The following is a 20,771-nucleotide window of genomic DNA, read 5'->3' on the forward strand; positions in this document are numbered from 1 at the left end:
AGCTTTTTGTTTTCAAGTAACTTTAGACTTACAGAAGAGTTACAGAAATAGTACAGAATTTCTCTCTACCCTTCATTCAGCTTCCCCCATGTCAATATCTTATATAATCAAAGAATAATAACCAAAAATAAGAAATATTGATATAATTTATTTATTTATTTATTTAAAGATTTTAAAGATTGATATATTTTATACCAACTATAGGCATTATTTGGATTTCTTCAGTTTTTGCACTAATTTCATCTTTCTGTTCCAGGATCCAATCAAGGATCCTGTGTATGTCCTTAGTATATGATAGTTCATCAGTCTTTTCTTTCATGACTGGTCAGTATTTTGTGAAATACTCCTCAGTTTGGGTTTGTCTAGGGTTACTTGTGATTAGATTAAAGTTATGGATTTTGGGGAAGAATACCACAAAGTGATGTGCTCTTCTCTGTATCATGAGCCATGTAATTTGGAGATATAGAGGTGACTAAGTCAGGGCCCTCTCTTTAAGAACTTATACTGTATGGAGAGCAGAAATGTAGATAAATAATTATATGGTCTGTGTATAATATAAATGATGTATGTCAATATACCTAGTGCATTGTACGAATGTACCAAAGATAAGAATGTTGTGGTGTGGTAGTGACAGTTGTGTGGATGAGAGGATAATTGTGAGCAAGAAAAGGGCATTCTAGATTGAGGGAGCAGTATGTACAAAAAGTTTAGTGTATAATAGGACTGGTTTGGAGAGGTTGAGTAAACTCAATGTGGTTGGGCAGAATTTGCAATGTGTGGGTGATGTGGAAGAGTCCGGTTTAAGTTTTATCTCTAAGTAAGGGATGTCTTTATTCTTGTTTTTAAATATTGTAACCATATTTAAATTTGCAAATTAGAGATCTCTAGGGATAGCATTTGAAAGATTAGGAAACTGGAGGTAAGAGAATAGTTAGGAAGCTATTGTTATTATCTATCTACCTCTATAGTAATTGCAAGGTTTTTTTTTTTTTTAAATCAAATTGTATTTAACTGCCAAAATATTAAGCACTGAATTTAAAACTAAAATAGCAGAATATTAATGCAGGATAATATGGTTCTGTTAGCTGATTCAAATGTTATTTATATTTCAGTCAAACTGATTATTTTCTAATTCTGGTTTCAGATCAAAAAGATGTTAAATACAAAACCAGAGGAGGTTCATGTTCAGTCATCACTCTCTAAACTCAGAAGCTCAGAACGCTGGGATATCCCTTTGCAGAGGGTAAATAAAAACTGATTTAAGTATAAAACCTTATTTGATATGTTTAAAAATATTTTAGTAAAACTGAATTTAAATTATATGTCCATTTTGGATTTTCATTTCTTATTTAATTTCAGATTAGATTTATTTAACTATTAGAATCTTCAATTAATAGTTTAAAATAAGATAAAGAATATTGGAAAGGAGACAGAGACTGGTTTTGTGGTTTTATTTTTCCATAGACAAAGGATAATTGGGTCATAATGTAGTGTGTTCTGGGATTTTTAAGCCTGTAATTTCTAAGGTGATTTGCTCTAAAATGATTATCCTTAAAGCATAGTTTTATTTTACTTATTTTACACATATGTATTTTTCATTCATCAATATATTTTTTTTTTGTTTCATATTAAGGAATTTTTTTAAATTTAAATTTTATTTTTTATATCCCCATACAATTACAACACCCTTATTTTTACCCCAAGCCCTCCTTTCCCCGCCCCCCACCCCCCATAGAGTGTCTCTTGTTCATAGTTATTTGTTGATTTTGATTTTTACTTTCTTATAGTTATTCTTTTTCCTGGTCCCTTATTTAAGTTTTCTAGATTCCTGCTATGAGTGAGACCATCCAGTATTTTTCTTTTTCTTTCTGGCTTATTTTGCTGAGCATGATCCCTTCCAGCACCCCATGTTGCTGCAAATTACATGTGTTTATCTTTTTTGAATGCTGAGTAATATTCCATGGTGTATATGTACCACATCTTCTTGATCCAGTCATCTATTTTTGGGCATTTGGGTTGTTTCCAAAGCTTAGCTATTGTAAACAGTGCTGCTATAAACATAGGGGTGCAGGTGCTCTTTGGAATTGATGTTTCTGTGTCCTTTGGGTAAATACCTAGGAGTGGAATTGCTGGATCATATGGAGGCTCTATGTTTAGTAGGTCAAGAAATCTCCACACAGCTCTCCATAGTGGTTGGACCAGTTTGCACTCCCACCAACAGTGCAGGAGAGTTCCTTTTTGTCCACAACCTCGCCAACATTTGTTGTTGCTCGTTTTTTTAATATGTATTTTGCATATATATATTTCAAACTAACTTCTGTTGAAAATCAACCTCCATTAGAAATTTTACTTTACTTTTTATCTGACAAATTGAAAATTTTGAAATTTTCACTTTAGTTGTGATTTTTAAAAATTAGTTTTTGTGTAACATAAAACTTATAATTATTTGATTTTAAATAGGTGAGGTTTTCAGATTACTGATAAAATTATTTGAAAACAAATCTACAGGTAATAGTTTAGTCAAAACTCAATAAATATGATGTAGTTACCAGACTGTTTAATATGTAGCAAAAATGTATGTTTGCTATTCCTTAATTGTTCATTTTTCTGCTGTTTTCCAACTGACTAAACAATGTTAGGAATATATATTTTTTTAATTAAAGATTTATTTATTTATGCATACAGGAGCTGGGGTACAGGCCAGAGGTGTGGGGGGTGAGAGGATAGAGTGGGAGAAAGTGGGAGAAAGAACAGGCAGATTGATTGAAATACACTGCTGAGGGGAGCAGTGGGTGAGTCAGGAGAGGTCTGCTGCGCCATGTGGGTACCTCCCCAGATGGGGATCGAACTCGTGCTGCAGTGGCTGCAGACAGCCTCATAGGCTGCATCTTAACCCCTTGCACCACCAGGGAGGCCCTAGGAATATATTCTTATTTATTTTTTAGGAATGCATCTTTATAAATGGGTGCTAATTGATAAAGGAAATAATTACTAATGACTATATAGAAGCCTTGTGCTTCTGAATTTAAGATTTTTAAACAATCATTTACTAAGTTATTTTGTTTTATTTTGAAGAATATAAACTTTTTTTCTGTTATACAGAGCAACAAGATCTAACTTATGGCAAACACTATTCTGTTGAAATGGGCTATGAGACTATGCAAGGTTTTTTTGTGGTCTCTATCAACGTGAAATAAAATTTAATTTGAAAAAGAAACTCATACCTAGTGCATGCTTGTTTTCTTCATGAAATTTAAATGTCATTACTGTCAATTAAATTATTTTTTAAGTTTACTAGAATATTAAGTTTTTTAGACTCTTTTGAGAGGGTATATCTTAAATGTTGACATAGTTAATATGATATGAAAAATATTCTGTATAAATCTGGGCTTTAATTTTATCACCATTAAGAATTTTATGATTAAGTGTTTAAGATAACCGCTTTTAAGTACCTTTTTTCTTTTGTCTGGCACAAATCTTAGTTGATTAAAATTTTTTTTCTTAGATTTTTTTCAATTTATTCATTTGAAGATTATTAATCTGCTAGGACCAACATAACAGAATAATACAGACTAGGTGACTTATATAACAGAAACTTCTTTCTCACTGTTCTGGAGGCTGAAGTCCAAGATTAAGGTGCCAGTAGAGTTGGTTTCTCTTGAACCTCTCTTCTTAGCTTATAGGTAGCCATATTCTTACTGTATTCTCATATGGCCTTTTCTCTATTGCCCATAACCCTAATATTTCTTTCTCTTCTTATAATGGCATCAAACTTGTTGTTGGGGTCCCAAGCAACCTCATTTAACCTCAGTTAACTTCTGTAAAGGCCCTGTCTCCACATATAGTCCATATTGGTGGTTTGAACTTCAACATAAGAATTTTGGGGAGGCACGATTCAGTTCATAATTGTAGCACTTTGGGATAACATTTTATTAATATTTTTTTCCTACATTGTTGTAGCCCTCATAGTTCTCCTTCTACTGAATCACCTGTAAACCATCAGCATATTCCCTTGTGTTCATACCTCCCCTGTTTTGCACCTGTTCCTTTGCTGTATGCCTTAGTTCGATGGCCAGCTTGCTAGTTTTGACTTTTTCTTGGACCTTTTATTTGGTTTCTCTATATTCTACATATAACTGAGACCATTCAGTATTTATCTTTTTCCTTCTGACTAATTTTCACTAGCATAATCCCATCCATCTCCATTCATGTTACTGCAAGTGGCATGAGTTTGTCTTTTTTGATCACTGTGTAATATTCCATTGTATAAATATGCCACAACTTTTTGACCCATTCATCTATTTTGGGGCATTTGGATTGTTTCCATATCTTGGCTATTGTAAGTAGTGCTATAGTAAACATAGGAGTGGCAGGTTTCCTTTTGAATTAGTGTTTTGTGTCCTTTGGAGTGGAATTGCTATATCATGTGGTAGGTCCATTTTTAGTGTTCTGAGGAACATCCACTCAGCTTTCCATAGTGACTGGACCAGTTTACATTCCCATTAGCAGTGTAAGAGAGTTCCTTTATCTCCACATTCTCTTCAGCATTTATTTTTTTCCAATTTTTTTGAAAGATTAATTTTTATTTATTTATGCATACAAGAACTGGGGTCCAGGCTGGAGGTGCAGGGCAGGTGAGAGAATTCACCAGAGATAGAATGGGGAACAGAACAGACAGATCTACTGAAAAATAGACTGCTGAGAGGAGCAGCTGGTGAGATGTGAGAGGTCTGATGCACCATGTGGGTTAGCTCCCTGGATTGCCAGGGATCAAACTCTGTGCAGTGCTGCAGTGGCTGTGTATAGCTTCATAGTGCTGCGACTTAACCCCTTGTGCCACTAGGGAGGTCCCTGTAAATTGCTTTTTGTTGAACATTTTTGTAATATTAATACTTGGGTTAGGGTAACAATTTTTAACATATCTTAAATACGTGTTTTTATGTTACAGACAAGAAAAAAATTTCCCTTCTCAAATTTCATTGTTTTGCCATTCATTTACATAACTATAATTTTTTTTTTAAAGATAGTGTTTTTATTTTTTTATTTTTTAAAAGATTTATTTACTTATTTATACAAGCACTAGGTACAGTCAGAAGCGCGGGAGGGTGAGAGAATTCACCAGAGCCAGAGCGGGGATCAGAACAGGCAGGGGGACCGAAGCACACTGCTGAGGGGAGCAACGGGCGGCAGGAGAGGTCTGCGCGCCATGTGGGACCCTCCTTCAGTGGCCAAGGAGCAGCCGGGGATCGAACCGGCGCTGCAGAGGCTGCGGGCAGCTTCGCAACCCAGCGCTCAACTGCTGCGCCACCAGGGAGGTCCCACAACTGTATAATTTTTAAAGACTCACTTCTCCAAATATGCAGACAAGAAAAATTTACCATTTGCTATAACTTGTTCTCAGAGGAAATGTTTGTCATTAATATTAGTTGCTTTAAAACTATTAAAAATTTAATTATTCAGTCATACATTCGATGGTTTTTTATGTAAGGTACAAAAAAGGGGTAATAATAAATGGGACCAGATGACTTCTTTTGACATAAAAAGAAAAAAATTTGCCTAAAGTTAGAAAATTTGGGCTTTATAGAAAGGTGTGAGGTAATGTGAATAAAGAATTCTTTTCTGTCCTTTTTTCCTAAAGGCAATCACTATTAACAGTTTTTTCCCCATTCTTTTCAAGGAAAAATATGCATATGCCCACATGTAAGTTTGTTATTTTTCAATTGTTGCAGAAAAGGGATCATAAAATATACTGACTTGTGCTTTGCTGTTTTTAGTTAATTAATATTTTTTTTCTATTTTCACAAATCTAGATCTACCTCTTTAATTTGTGATGATTTTGTAGTGCTCTATCATATAGATATACTATATTTACTTAGTGTATTGATTAGACAATTTGGTTGTTTCCAGAGTTTTACTAATGGAAATAATACTGCAGTGAACGTCATTTTTTCTTCATAGGGAGCAATTTTTAAGTGGAATTATAGTTCTAAGGAAATTTGTATATTAAATTTCAGTAAATATTGCAAAATTCTCTCACTGGAAATTTGCACCCATTTATATTGCCACAATGAGAGTTCTCATTTTTCTACAAACTTACTAGCATTGGGTTGTATCTTGAAGTAAAATTGTTGCCAATTAAAAAGGAAGAAAAAATGTTATTATAAGAAAATTTTATTTTATGTTTTAGAATATAGAATTTATTGTGGAGTAAAATTATATATACAACATATATAATTTTTAATATACACATTATTTCTTGGAAGTAGAAAGATGCTTTTTGTTGAGTTTTCTTAAGCAGTATCTTACTAAATTTGTTTTTCCTTTACCCTTGGGGAATACATTACATACCTTTTTTTAGTTTTTGGCAGATGTGCTTTACATTTTAGGTATTATCTTTGTGGTATAATCTGGTGTCTTCTCCTTTTTCCTTACCTCCTCTTCATTTTGGAAGTCTTTTTTTTTTTTTTTCCTCCTGAGATGCTAGCAGCTTTATTTCTCCTTTGGCTCCTGCTAATCCATGGAATGAACAAGTCCTCTTCAGAGTCCGACTTTCTTTCCTATAAGTAGTTTAATGCCCTAGTTGGATATCTTCCTTAGGATAGTGACACTTAACTTTTGAGAAATATGTATCCTGTTTGAGATTTGAAGTGGCACATATATCAAGAGTATGGTGTGTCCTTGTTGGCTTAGATTCACAGTATTCAAGTGTACTTCATAGTTTGTGGAGTTTGAGAGTATGTCAGTGTCTTGCTTCATTGTTTCTTTCACATTTTTTTGAAGTTGTTTTTTAGTGAGTTTCAGTGAAAGAGAATGGGGTAAGTATCCTTTTCCATAGTCTTTAACACAATTTTTAAAAAAGATTTATTTATTTATGCACACAAGAACTGGGGTACAGGCCAGAGGTATGGGGGGGTGAGAGGATTCACCAGAGACTGAACAGGTAGGCTGACTGAAACACACTGCTGAAGGGAGCAGCGGGCAAGTCAGGAGGGGTCTGCTGCGCCATGTGGGTTGCTCCCTGGCCGGGGATTGAACTCATGCTGCAGTGGCTGTGGATGGCTTCACACGTTGTGTCTTAACCCCTGCTCCACCAGAGAGGCCCTTTTAACACAATTTTAGCTTACTCATTTATTTGTGATTTTTATTGAGATATAATTATATCAAGTAAGCTGCACAGATCTTTTGACTAGTGTAAACAAACATATGTAATCAATATCCCAGTGAAATTAGAGCATTGTCATAAGCTTCGAAAGTTCCTGAGTCCCTTTCTATTATATCTTTTTGTTGCTCCTGCCCCCAGCCTCATCCACTCTTGGCAACCAATCTTCTGATTTCCATAAGATAGTTTTGCCTGTTTAAACAATTTATACTCCAGTGTTAGACTTCTTTTGCTCAGTAAAATGTTGTTGAAGTCCATCCCTATTTTGCATCCATCAGTAGTTTATTCCTTTTTATTGTTAACTAATACTTGATTACATTAGGATATAACACTATTTACAGTATTTCTTTGTTGATGGTCTTTTGGAGTTAATTTTAATTTTCATTTCCCTGATGACTAATAGTGTTAAAACAGTTTATTTATTTTTTTTAAGGGTTGCTATTTTTTTTTTTTAAGATTTATTTATTTACTTATACAAGCACTATGGGTACAGTCAGAAGCGCAGGAGGGTGAGAGAATTCACCAGAGACAGAGTGGGGAACAGAACAGGCAGACCGAGGAAATACACTGCTGAGGGGAGCAGCAGGCGGCAGGAGAGGTCTGCGCGCCATGTGAGGCCCTCGCCCGGCGGCCGGGGATTGAACCGGCGCCACAGGGGCTGTGGGCAGCTTCACAACCCAGCGCTCAATCATTGTGCCACCGGGGAGGCCCTAAAACAATTTTTATATATTGCTTGGCCATTATGTATATTTTTATGATATGTGTTTAAACCTTTTGCCCTCCCTTTTAACCTACTTTTAAAAATTGAAGTAACATGGTATTATAACATGTAAGTTTCTGCTGTACCTCATTAAAAATTAATGTGTATATACTGCATTAAATATTATTGAGGATTAATTTTCACACAATTAAATCAATCCATTTTAAATGTTCTGTGAGTTTTGACAAAGGTATACACTTTTATAACCATACCATAATAAAGGTGTGTGTTTGTATTTATACTTCTTTTTTCTCAGTATACAGATCTGTGAGTTATAAGATATATATAGACTCATATTATTATCATCACAATGCACATATTGGACGAGTCCATCATTCTGAAAACCTTCATTGGTGCCATTCCCTTTGTAGATGCTCTCTATCCCCACCCATAAATGGTGGTAACTTTTTCTGTACCTATACTACATATTTTGCAGAATGTCACATAAATGCAAAAATAGAGAATATAATGTTTTGAGAGTTTTTATTCTGCATAATGCTATTATAATTCTTCCACGTTGTGTGTATTAATATTTCTGTTTATTGGTTCTGCCATTGAAAGACATATGGGTTGTTAATAGTTTTTGGCCATTAGTAATAAAACTGCTATAAATATTTGCGTATGGTTTTTGTATGAACCTGTTTTAGTTTTTCCAGGATAAATACCCATGAGTAAAATTTCTGAATGATATTTAGTGTTTATTTCCAAATTGATTCCAAAGTACACAATTTTGCATTCCCACCAGCAATATGTAGAGAGTGCTAGATGCTGTGTATCCTTGTCAGCTCTTGGTATTATCAGTTTATTTACTTTTTTAATTAGCAGAGCTCAGAATAGTTTTAGGTTTACAGAAAAATTGAGGGAATACTACAGAGAGTACCCATGTACCCCTCATTCCTGTAAGTCTTCTTTGCTAAAATGTCATTTCAGATCCTCTGCCAACTAAACAAGTCAGACTTTTTTTGCTAATGAGTTGTGAGAGTTTATAAATATTTGGGATATTAACATACACATTAACACACAAATATGTGCTTTGCAGTCATGTTCTCACATTTGGTAGGTTGTCTTTTCATTTTGTTACCTATGAGCAATATATTTGATTCTTTCCAAACAGTATCCATGAAACAATTCCTGGGGAACCAATTATAATCCCTTCCAATTGTTAAAAATGCAGTTACTTCAGAATCATAGTCCTATTTAACTTGGCATGTAATAATTTTTATTATTTCCTTTAAAGGTTTTTATAATTTTCATAAGCTTCAGAATTTCAAAATGTCGATTTCCTAAACCTTGAAATTTTTAAATCTCTTTGTACTACTTTTTGGTGGACTTACGTATCTGTACTAGCAAAAGAGCCAGGATTTTTTGTAGATTGCACATTTTTTTACCTGTAAGTTATGGGATTTGGCTGTTTATCTTGAATTTCTAAATGAAAAATTCAGTGCCTCTTATCTGTCTATGTTTTTATGTTCATTGCTATATTTATTATTAAAATCCCCCCCCCCCCGCTTTTTTTTCCTAGTGGAAAAGAAGCCTAAGAAATAAAGTCCTCTCTCTTGATCATGAAAGTAAAAAAGGTGTCCGTGGGCATCCTGTCACTTCTGTGAACTCATCAGAAAGGTATGTGTGTGACACATGATGGATTCATACTTTGTATAAATAGTGTTTCTATGGGCAATTCATTTAAACTCTTTGCGTCTCCATTACTGCAACTTTTATTTATTTATTTTTTCATTACTGCAACTTTTAAAACATAAGGATTGGACTCAGTGGCCTCTGAGGTTCTTTCCAAACTCCTAACTTCCTCTAAGTCATCTTTAACCCCTTGTTTTTGTCCATTTGAAGACATCTTGATTGAAAACATCTTGTCCATTAAAAACATTTGTCCATTGAAAACTTCAGCTGATAAAACAGCATACACACACACACACACACACACACACACAAATTATAATGCTTAATTAATCATTTGTAGTCTGTAGTGAAAAAGATGCTCCACTTAGCAATTGTGATTCAAATCATAGTGTTTGTTAATGGACATAACGAATTAAATATCGGGGGGAATTCAACTTGCAACTATCAACAGAAGGAATTTAGAGCATTTTAGATTTGGAATCAGCAAGTGATTAAAAAGTTGTTATTTTACAAAAGGGTATTGAGTTTTCTTTTTAGAATAGTGAATGAATAAAAAAATGACAATAGTAAAGTAAAAATTAAAATTTTGGGGAAGTCACACAAACTAGAAGATTAATGGGAATTCTTGACTTTATATCAAAGCACTGTTACTTAGTTTTATTCTTCCCTTTTAGGTAAATTGTCTGAGGAAATATACAAACATCGGTTACTCCTGATCCTCTAACAGGGGATAAAATTGTAACGGTGAACAGGGCAGCATGATGTTGCAATGATTATGTATTAAGCCTCAGAATAACCACACACTCAGTTTACAGAGTTGGTTTCTTTAAATATTACTGAGATCATACTAAAAATTATATTTGTTTCAAATATAATTTGAACCAAGGTAGAGTGCTACAAGTAGAGAAATCATATTTTTAGTAAAAAATTAACATTCCCTAAAAGATTTGCATATGCAAGGTTGTTTGATGATAGAGATAGATCCTGAAAGCCTTGCATAGTTCAAAACTTCTATTACTCAAGTTTCATTTTCCACCTTTATTGATCTCATTTTCATTACCAATGAGTTTATAGAATTTGCACTTAAGTACCTAGTTATGAAATGTAATATTCTTACCAAGTTGTATTATTATTTCCTGCTCTACTAATGATTCCTGCTGGAATGTCAGTAATGAACAATATGAATACTGTTATCACACTGGATCTGAATACTTTTTATAATTAAGGCTGTTAGCTCAATAGATGAGTGTTTATTGTATGCCAGGCATTAGGCTAACCCTTAATTGTCTCATTTAATTTTCCCAAGTCTGAATATAAGTAATATTGGCCTTACTTAGATCTTCTAATTATTATGGGGAGGAATATTAGTATATCTCTGGAAAACTTGGTTTGATATTAGTAGACTTATTTTTTATTTAGTCACAGATATTACTGAGTTCTGCTAGGCTTTCTGAAATATGAGTTGCTACTGTGTGCAGGGAAGTAAATGCAAGAAAAATATATCTGGAAAGGGGAAAATATTCCTCATACATTTGTATTATTTATACTGTCTCCTGTGTTTGGTCTTATTTTTAAAGATCCTAATACCTTTCAGTATCCCTTTTTAAAAACTATTATTTATTTATTTTAAAAAAGATTTTTATTTATTTATTTATACAAGCCCTGGGTACAGTCAGAAACGCGGGAGGGTGAGATAATTCACCAGAGCCAGAGCAGGGAGCAGAACAGACAGACTGATGAAATACACTGCTGAAGGGAGTAGCGGGTGCAGCAGGAGAGGTCTGCTGCACCATGTGGGTCCCTTGCCGGCGGCCGGGAATCGAACCGGTGCTGCAGAGGCTGTGGGCAGCTTCACAACCCAGCAATCAACTACTGCACCACCAGGGAGGCCCCCCTTTTTAAAAATTAAATAGCTATTGCAATATGTTTACATTTTACCAAATCATCCACTTGAAATCTAACTTAGTAATTTTAGTGCATTTATAGAGTTTTGTAACCATTACCACAATCAAATTTTAGAATATTTCTGTTATACCCCCAAAGAAACTGCATGCTCATTATTAGCTACTCTCCTTTTTTTTACCTGCAGCTCAAGGCAACCAATTATCTATTCTTTCTATATATTTGCTTTTTTTTTTTGACATTCTTTATGAATGGAATCATACCACATCTAGTTTCAGCCACAAAAATTTCTACTATATAACTAATTATAAAATAATTGCTTCAGTTTGGTTGTATTTGAGTTTTAAAAAAAGTAGCAATACTTCCTCAAAGTTGATCATGAAGGATTCACAATCTAATATTGAATGTAAGTTCTTAATATCAAAAAATATCATGTGAGTCTTTTCACATTTCCGTGGAAGTAAAATGAACGGAAAATAGGTACTACTGTTTCTTATCATTATGTGTAACTTACATAAGTGATAGTATATATCTGAACTACACTTAAACTGTCATAACAGGCCTAGTTCTTACATTTTACCACATCATCTGAGCCTGAGTCTCTGCCAAATCACAAAATTCTGTATATAACACACATTTTCCACTATCAAATAGCAAAAAGAATATTTTCATTTTTAAAAAATATAGGCTCTGTGGGAATCATGTTACCATTTCAATTGGGGGAGGTAGGAGGAGATTGAATCTCCTTTTGCTTCCAACTTCTAATTTGTGATGGATTTGGTAAGATGACATTAGAGAACAAGCTATTTTATCTAAATTATCCAAAAAATTGATAATAAGTGTTCTTGGAGACTTAATTACCAACCCATTTGTTTTAAATGGTTGGAAATGAATTGTTCACTGAAGGATTTTTACACTTCATATGTTAGGATTTTTTAGTATGGCATATGTCAGTTAAAACTAAACTTGAAATCAGTCAACCAGTTATTTTATCTTTTGAGACAAATTTGCCTTATGGCCAATTGGTTATGTGGTGAAAATTCTTTCAGCAAAGAACTTATGTCAAAACTACTTAGGACCAAAAATAGTTATAAATCAAAGTTGGAATAATAATAGCCTTTAGGCAAATATTTTGAAGTGTGTTAGTCTGTTAAATCATGTAGGAAACAAAAGGTAGAGTACAAACCAATGTCACGATAGAATAACTTTTATAATTGCTCATGTACTTACCTTTATTGAGATCTTTATTTTTTCATATGGTATAGAGTGGAGTGTCTTTTCATTTCACTTTATGATATTCTTTGAGCATTCCCTGTAGGGTAGGATTTTTTTTTTTTTTTTGGTCTGGGAATGTCTTAATTCCTTTCTCATTCTTGAAGAACGGTTTTGTCAGTAAAGGACTTCTGGTTGACAGCTTTTTTCTTTCAGAATGTTCAATTTATTAGTCTACTGCCATCTGGCTTTCAAAATTTATGAAGAGAAATTTCTTTATCATCTTATTGAGTATCTCTCAATTATGTTTTTCTTGCTCCTTTCAAGACTCTCCTTTTGTCTTTGTCTTTCAAGAGTTTATGATGTATCTCAGAATGAATCTGTGTGAATTCATTTTACATGGAGTATTTTAAACTTTTTGGATGTTTCTGTTGATGTTTCTTTTCAAATTTGGGAAGCTTTTTATAATTATTTTTTCAAATATTTTCTCTGCTCTGTTGTCCTTTTTCTTTCTGGAATCCCTATCTGTGGTCAAGTTGGTCTGTCACACGGTTCCCTTAGGCTCTGTTAATTTTCTTTTTTATCCTTTTCTTCAGACTTGACAATTTCCATTGTTCTATCTTCAGGTTTGCTTATTTTTTTCCCTCTTTGGTGGTCACTCTTTGCTTGTGACTAGCTTTGGGTTATTACTCTTTCCTTTGTGAGTTTGTCACTTTGATATAAAATTCTCCCTGAATTACTATTTTTTGACTATGCTATTTTTTTTTTTAATGACTTATTTATTTATGCATATAAGAACTGATGTCCAGGCTAGAGATGCAGGTGAGAGGATTCATCAGAGACAGAGTGGGGAGCAGAACAGGCAGATCTACTGAAACAGACTGCTAAGGAGAGCCGTGGGTGAGACAAGAGAGGTCTACTGTGCCATGTGGTTTATCTCCCTGGCTGGGGATCAAATTTGTGCTGCAGTGGCTGTGGATAGGTTCATAGTGCTGTAACTTAACCCCTGTGCCACCAGAAAGGCCCTGCTGTTTGATTTTGCGTGTGTGTTTATGTCCCTGACACAGTGCCAGATAATCCTCTCAGCCATTAGTCATTAAGTTGTCTTTCCAAGCTAACCATAGATCTGAGGCATATAGCAAGGGAGGGGAAGGGATGGTAAGTCAAAACAGGGCAGGGAAGAATACAGCTGTCTATGGTGATGGTTCATAGGTGATAGGGTGGCTGGGGAACTATGGGGAGTACAAAGATGTAAGAAAACAAAATTAGCCTTCATGTTTGCTGATTCTTGTTTCTGCCTGCTCTAATCTGCTTTTGAAATTCCTCTGGTGATGTTTTTTTGTTTTGCTTATTGAACTTTCAGCACCAGAATTTCCTGTTAGTTTCTTTTAAGATGTTCCGTCTCTTCGTTGATATTTCCATTTTACTCATATGTTATTTTATTGATTTCCTTCTAATCTTCCTTCAGTTTTTAAGCATCTTTAAGATAGTTGTTATGAAGACTTTGCTTAGTAGAATTGTCTTCAGGTCTTTTTCAGGGTTAGTTTCTGTTGATTTATTTTTCCCTTTGAATGGACCATACTTTGCTGTTTCTTTGCAGGCCTTGTGATTTTTTTGTTGAAAACTGAGTATATGAATCTAATAACATGGTAACTTTGGAAATCTGATTTTTTCCCCCCCTCGAAGTATTGTTTTTTTCCTTGTTTATTGTGCTTGTTTGTTATTAATTTTATTAAAATAACATTGGTTTGCAGCATTGAATATGCTTTGTAGGTATAGGATCACACCTCTTCAGATGTCTCTTACTGTACCACACCTACCATCAAAGGCACCCATAGCTCCCACCATAGGGTGTTGGGTCCCCTGCTTTTCACCCTCCCCCTCTAGTGCCTGAATTCTATAATCAGACTCTTAGGGTTTGTTTTTTTCTTTTTGTTTGTTTCTGTATAATTAGCACATGAATTAAACCATAAGTATTTGTCTTTTTCCTTCTGACTTATTTCATTTAGTATAATCCCCTTTGATTCTCTAGTCTAATGACAAATATTCATCTTTTTAAATAGCTGTGTTAATCCACTCATCTGTCACCATAAAATGTGCTACAGGATATTGATACAAAAGAATGTGTCCTTTGCCCTCAGAGATAAAGAATTCATCAGGGTCAGCTAGCTGTAGTTAAACTAGTAGGTTTACTAGAGGCTTGTGCATGAGGGCTCAAACCAGTGTTGGAGAGGAGAATTTAGCCTGGCTTTGTGATGGGAGTTTGGACCTAGTGCTTTTTGTGTAGCTTGGCCCCTTATGGTCAGTGTGGTGGGCCAAATAAGATTACTCTTTTTTTTTTTTTTTAAAGAGTTTTTTGTTTTTTTTTTTAAAGATTTATTTATTTTTATTTATACAAGCACTGGGTACAGCCAGAGGTGCGGGAGGGTGAGAGAATTCACCAGGGCCAGAGCGGGGAGCAGAGCAGGCAGAAGGACCAAAGTACACTGCTGAGGGGAGCAGCGGGCGGCAGGAGAGGTCTGTGTGCCATGTGGGACCCTCCTCTGGTGGCTGGTGGCTGGGGAGCAGCCGGGGATCGAACCAGTGTTGCAGAGGCTGTGGGCAGCTTTGCAACCCAGCGCTCAACCGCTGCACCACCGGGGAGGCCCAAGTAAGATTACTTTTGAATGTATATTTGAGAAGGGCTAGGCAAATTTCTTAATTTAGGATATTTATTACTCTAAACTCTTCAAGAACTGAAACTTAGTGCTCTTACAGATTTTCATATAGTTTGTGATGAATTCATGTGTTATACAATGTTTAGTACTGTATGCATTAATTATTTATGTATGTAACAGGCAACTCAAAGTTATGTTGACGAATGTCCTATGGACGGATTTAGGACGGAAATTCAGAAAGACCCTACCTAGAAACGATGCTAATTTGTGTGATGGGAACAAGGTGCACTCAGACTCATTGCCTTCGACATCTGTTGACAGCCTAGAGACATTTCAAAAATTAGAACCTCTTCACCAAAGCCTTAATTTATCTGAAAGGTATGTTGTTCAGTATTGATTTTGTTCAACTTACCACATTTGAAATATGTCCAATAACCTTATAAATAAGATTGTTGGAAATGATTGTTAAGAAAATCTTCAATTATAGGTGTGTCCCACTCAAAAGCAAATCTTAAAGCTGACAACCTTAGTTTACCAGGTGATAGTTTTATACTTTATTAAGTAGGTTAACATAGAATTATTTTTAAAAACAAGTATCCTTACTGTATTTAGTTTACATAATAATTTGATTTATGTGTATATGTTTTTACAGATTTATTAATGATATAAAATAAAAGAATATGTAGATAGATAGGCTTGATTAAATTGCATTTAAAATATTTGTTAAAGAGGCAGAAAATAAAAAGACATTTCTGTTTCTCTCTCTCTCTCTCTATATATATATATATCTATAGATATATATATCTATAGATATATATACCTTTTATTTTCTGCCTTTTAAAAATAACTTTTAGATGTTTTTCAGTCCAAGTCTTCCTACTTTTTGCTTGTGAGTTTTCTTGTATTTTACATGCATTTTTATACAAAGAAGATGATATTGAAATATTACCCTGATATTTTTTAATAACAAATAATGCATTTTAATTTTGAAAACTTAAAAGACTAGTTTTGTTGTGTACTTTTAAAAAGTATTGTGTATTGAGTTTGGAGTTGAAATTAGTTTTTGAAATTTGTGATTTGTAACATAGTATTTTTAATGTATTTCCATTATGCTTTTAATTGTTAAATAAGTATTTTTTAAAGGGAGGTACATGCTTTTAATTAGAAAACCTGTCTTTAGCTAGATTATGCTTTGGTTAGGTGGTCTGTAATTTGAATGACACCTCATAAGTACTTTAACCTAAGACCCAGATAAAAACTGCTAACTTTCAACACAATATTTTTTAAAATACAAGAACTTGCTGAGACATCTGAACATAATATTGTACATTAATTTTTTAAAAAGGGTATTTCAACTGCAGCTGGAGCTGGTGTCAAGACTGGTGATAGAATAAATTTCTTTATGTAAGACTAATGCTTGCAGTCATCAAGCCTCATGCTACTTGTCCTTAACCCTAACCACCTCCTCCTCTGTAACTCCAGCTATTGAAAAATGTATTTTATTTTTATTTTTATTATTATATTTTATTATTGTATTTTATATTATTTTGTATTATTATGTTTTATTATCCAGCCTATTTTATTTTTATTATTATTTTTTTTAGGAAAAAACATTTTATTTTTTAAAAAATTTTATTTTTATATTCCTCAAACAATTGCAACCCCCTTACTTTGACTCCTATCCCTCCTTTCCCCACCCCCCCATAGTGTGTCTCTGGTTCATAGTTGTTTGTTGATTTTGATTTGATTTTTACTTTCTTATTCTTTTTCCTGATTCCTTATTTAGGTTTTCTAGATTCCTGCTATGAGTGAGACCATCTGGTATTTTTCTTTTTCTTTCTGGCTTATTTTGCTGAGCATGATCCCTTCCAGCTCCAGCCATGTTGCTGCAAATTGCATGTGTTTATCTATTTTGAATGCTGAGTAATATTCCATGGTGTATATGTACCACATCTTCTTGATCCAGTCATCTATTTTTGGGCATTTGGGTTGTTTCCAAAGCTTAGCTATTGTAAATAGTGCTGCTATAAACATAGGGGTGCAGGTGCTCTTTGGAATTGATGTTTCTGTGTCCTTTGGGTAAATACCTAGGAGTGGAATTGCTGGATCATATTGAAGCTCTATGTTTAGTTGGTTGAGGAATCTCCACACAGCTTTCAAGGCAGCCTATTTTAACTTAGGATGTTACAGTGGTGACAAGGATGTGGGACTCCTTCTGCCAGATTCCAGATGGCTCAATAAAATTGACATCTGTGAAAATGAACCTCAGATTTTTTTTTTTTTTGGTGTGTGGGACACCACAATTCCAAACCCATAGTGTACACCAGACTGCAAGTTCCCTGTAGAATTCCAAAATAACCTTTGCTACTGCAAAAGAAAACCACAAACTAAGTTAATGAAGGATTTGGAGGCAAGAGAAAGATATATCCAGAGTTGAACATTTTTATGAAATTGGAAAACTATGGGAAAATTTTGGCAGAGAAGAACCAACTGTTGTGTCCACAGTATTGATTTGCAGGTCATGCTAATCAACAGGCAATTAATTAGGATTTTTGTATTTCCTACCATATTTGTTGTATTTGTTGTTCCTACCATATTTTTGTATTTCCTACCATATTTGGCATTAAGCAGAAGAACATTTTGATGACCACTGTTGAATCATGGCCCAGTTGTTACACTATAGGAAAATTTCATACATGACTCAAGTGATAGTAAGCAAAAATGGATATGGTCTTTGGTATCATGTTCCATATAGCATGGTGATATAAAGTTTGGCAGGAAGAATGAAGATAATTCATTTTTTGTTAAGCCATTGAATGCTATATCCATTCTTTATACAAATATTAATCAAGAATTACCAAAAGTGGGAATATTTTCTCTACTTAAGAGTTTTTTGAGTTCCAAGATGCTCCATGTAAGGTGTCTGGTAAGGAGTGTACAGTCAAAATAACTTACATAGAAGACATTTAAGTAATGGAAATTAAGAATGGAAATAGATAGAGAGGGCGGAGCAACATGGCGGAGAGGAGACGCTGCGAGTAAGATCTCCCATTAAAAAAAGTTAATAGGGAGGAAAAGCGGCAGGTCCCAGTGAGAACTGGGAAACGGAAGATAAACGGGTGACTCCAGCAAACTACCCGAAGAAGAAAGTTGCCATAAAAGAGGACTAGAAGGGAGGAAAGCGCAGAACCCTGCTCTCCTCCCCCACCCACAGAGTTGGCACTCTCCAACCGGCAGAGAGGAGGAAAAAAACACACTAAAACGACCAACAAGAACAAACTACGCAGCAAGCGGGACTGTGAGTGGAAAGGAACTATTGCAGCCACCACACCCCGTGAACGGGAGCTGGGGAGAACCCTGCAGGATTCGCCGGAGGTGAGCTCTGGTCGCCATTAAACAGAGACCCCGCCCCCCAGGAGGAGGCCAGCACCAGCACACAGCCCCGACCGCCCGGTAAGCCTGCGCAGAAAAGCGGTGTGCTGGAAAAGCAAACGCGGATCGGGATCGGGATCGCACGGAAAAGCGGCGTGCTGGAAAAGCAAACACGGATTGGGATTGGGATAGCGCGGAAAAGCAGCGCTGTTGAAAAGCAAACACGGATTGGGATCGCGGCTGCCCAGGTCCCCGCGCCTGTGACCTAGGCTTGCAGGTAGACGCGCGCGAAGACCCTCACTGAGGTGAAAGTCCCTCACTGAGTATCCAGGAACCAGGCACCCAGGCACGGGAGCGGGGTGCAAAAGACGCCATTCTGTGGACACTGAACTGGGCTACAGCCTGCGTCCTGGACCTGAGGGCTTTGGAACTGAGATCCGGAGCACAAAATTCAGGGCGTGGGTTCTCCACGACGGTGGGGCACAAGGCAGACACAGCACCCCAAAGCCGTTGAGGTTTACCCTACCATTCCTGCTCTGTTTACTGTCCCACGGGGTGAAAAAAAAAAAAAAAAACAGCTCCCCAAGGGCTCTAGGAGAGATCTCTGGCACCACCTAGCGACTTGAAACCAGCAGAGGCTCCTGGAGGAGCCAGTGGCCAGCTGGGAAGTTAGCCCACACCGGGCCATGCCGACCAGTAGTCTGAGCCCACAGGGGGAGCGAGTACCCAAAGCCGGGGCAGACCAGGCGCGCAGAAGAGTGTGCCTGAGACTGGGCACGCAGGGAGTGTGTCCCGCATCGCCATTTTAGAACAGGGACATTTCTTCAGTAAAGACTGCCTGCAGAAGGCTCCCTCAGGATCCAGAGGTGAGCCGGGGAAGTTCGCCCACACCAGAACCCCTCTGGCCTGCAGTCCAAGCCCAGAGGGGGAGAGGGAACCCACCGCCAGGGCAGACCAGGAGCACAGTGGAGTGTGTCCCCACATCGGCATTTTAGAACAGGGACCTTTCTTCAGTAAAGACTGCTTGAAACTGACAGATGGCTCCCAGAGGAGCCAGAGGGGAGCAGAGAAGCTCACCCAATATGCCGGCCAGTCCCAGCAACACAGTGTCTCAACGCATACGGCAAATTAGAAAACAGACAGTAGGGAGTAGAAGAACCACAGGCAACATAGCAACTCCTCATGGAAGAAGCACACCACAAAAAGAAAACCAGATTGCAACAACAGTAACTTGGAAGAACTTCTGAGCCTTCCAGAAAGAGAATTTAAAATTGCCATGATTAAAAAAATGACAGAACTCATAAAGGAAAACAATGATAAGGGAAAAATAATCAACAATCAGAAGAATGAAATTGAGTCTCTAAAGAGGGAAGTAAAAGAAATGCAGGAGATCAAAGAATTAATGGAAGAACTAAAGAATTCTGGGAAAAGCAATGAAAGCAGAATAGATGAAATGGAAGAACGAATAAGTTCTCTTGAAGACACAGAAATAAAAAGAACCAAAACAGAAAAGGAAAGAGAAGTACGAAGGAAAAAGAACGAAGAAAGACTTCGGGAACTATCGGACACCATGAGGAAAGGAAATATAAGAGTTATAGGAATACCAGAAGGAGAGGAGAGAGATGTAGGAACAGAGAAAATATTCCAGGAGATAATTGAAGAGAACTTCCCAAATGCGAAGAAGGAGCTGAAAATTGATATACAAGAAGCAAGAAGAACACCAAACTTGCATGACGAAAGGAAAAATACAGCAAGACACATAATAGTGAAGCTCCCAAGAATCCAGGACAAGGAAAAAATAATGAAGCTGACAAGAGGGAAGAAACAGATAACATTCAAAGGAAAGCCAATCAGGCTGACATCAGACTTCTCTGAAGAAACACTACGGGCAAGGAGAGAGTGGAAGGACATAGTCAACAGACTCCAAGAAAACAGATGTCAACCAAGAATACTCTATCCCGCAAAGCTTTCCTTCCTCTATGAAGAAAGAATAAGGACCTTCCCAGACAAACAGAAACTATGGAACTTCATTACGATAAACCCCCACTCCAAAAAATACTACAAGGAATCCTAA

At 36.0% G+C, this 20,771-nt stretch overlaps 1 protein-coding gene across 1 annotated transcript in view; it reads left to right on the plus strand.

The window, feature by feature from the left end:
- SENP7 (SUMO specific peptidase 7) overlaps positions 1-20,771 on the plus strand; it is a 168,385-nt gene that overhangs the window by 12,639 nt on the left and 134,975 nt on the right. Inside the window, exons 3-5 of the mRNA XM_054700652.1 lie at positions 1,145-1,243; positions 9,442-9,539; positions 15,506-15,703. Of these exons, the coding sequence (XP_054556627.1) occupies positions 1,145-1,243; positions 9,442-9,539; positions 15,506-15,703 (395 nt within the window). The remainder of the gene's footprint in view (positions 1-1,144; positions 1,244-9,441; positions 9,540-15,505; positions 15,704-20,771) is intronic.

The sequence above is a fragment of the Talpa occidentalis genome, unplaced genomic scaffold (genome assembly GCF_014898055.3).
Source record: "Talpa occidentalis isolate TD23 unplaced genomic scaffold, MPIMG_talOcc4v2.1 talOcc4.4, whole genome shotgun sequence".
Lineage (NCBI taxonomy): Eukaryota > Metazoa > Chordata > Mammalia > Eulipotyphla > Talpidae > Talpa > Talpa occidentalis.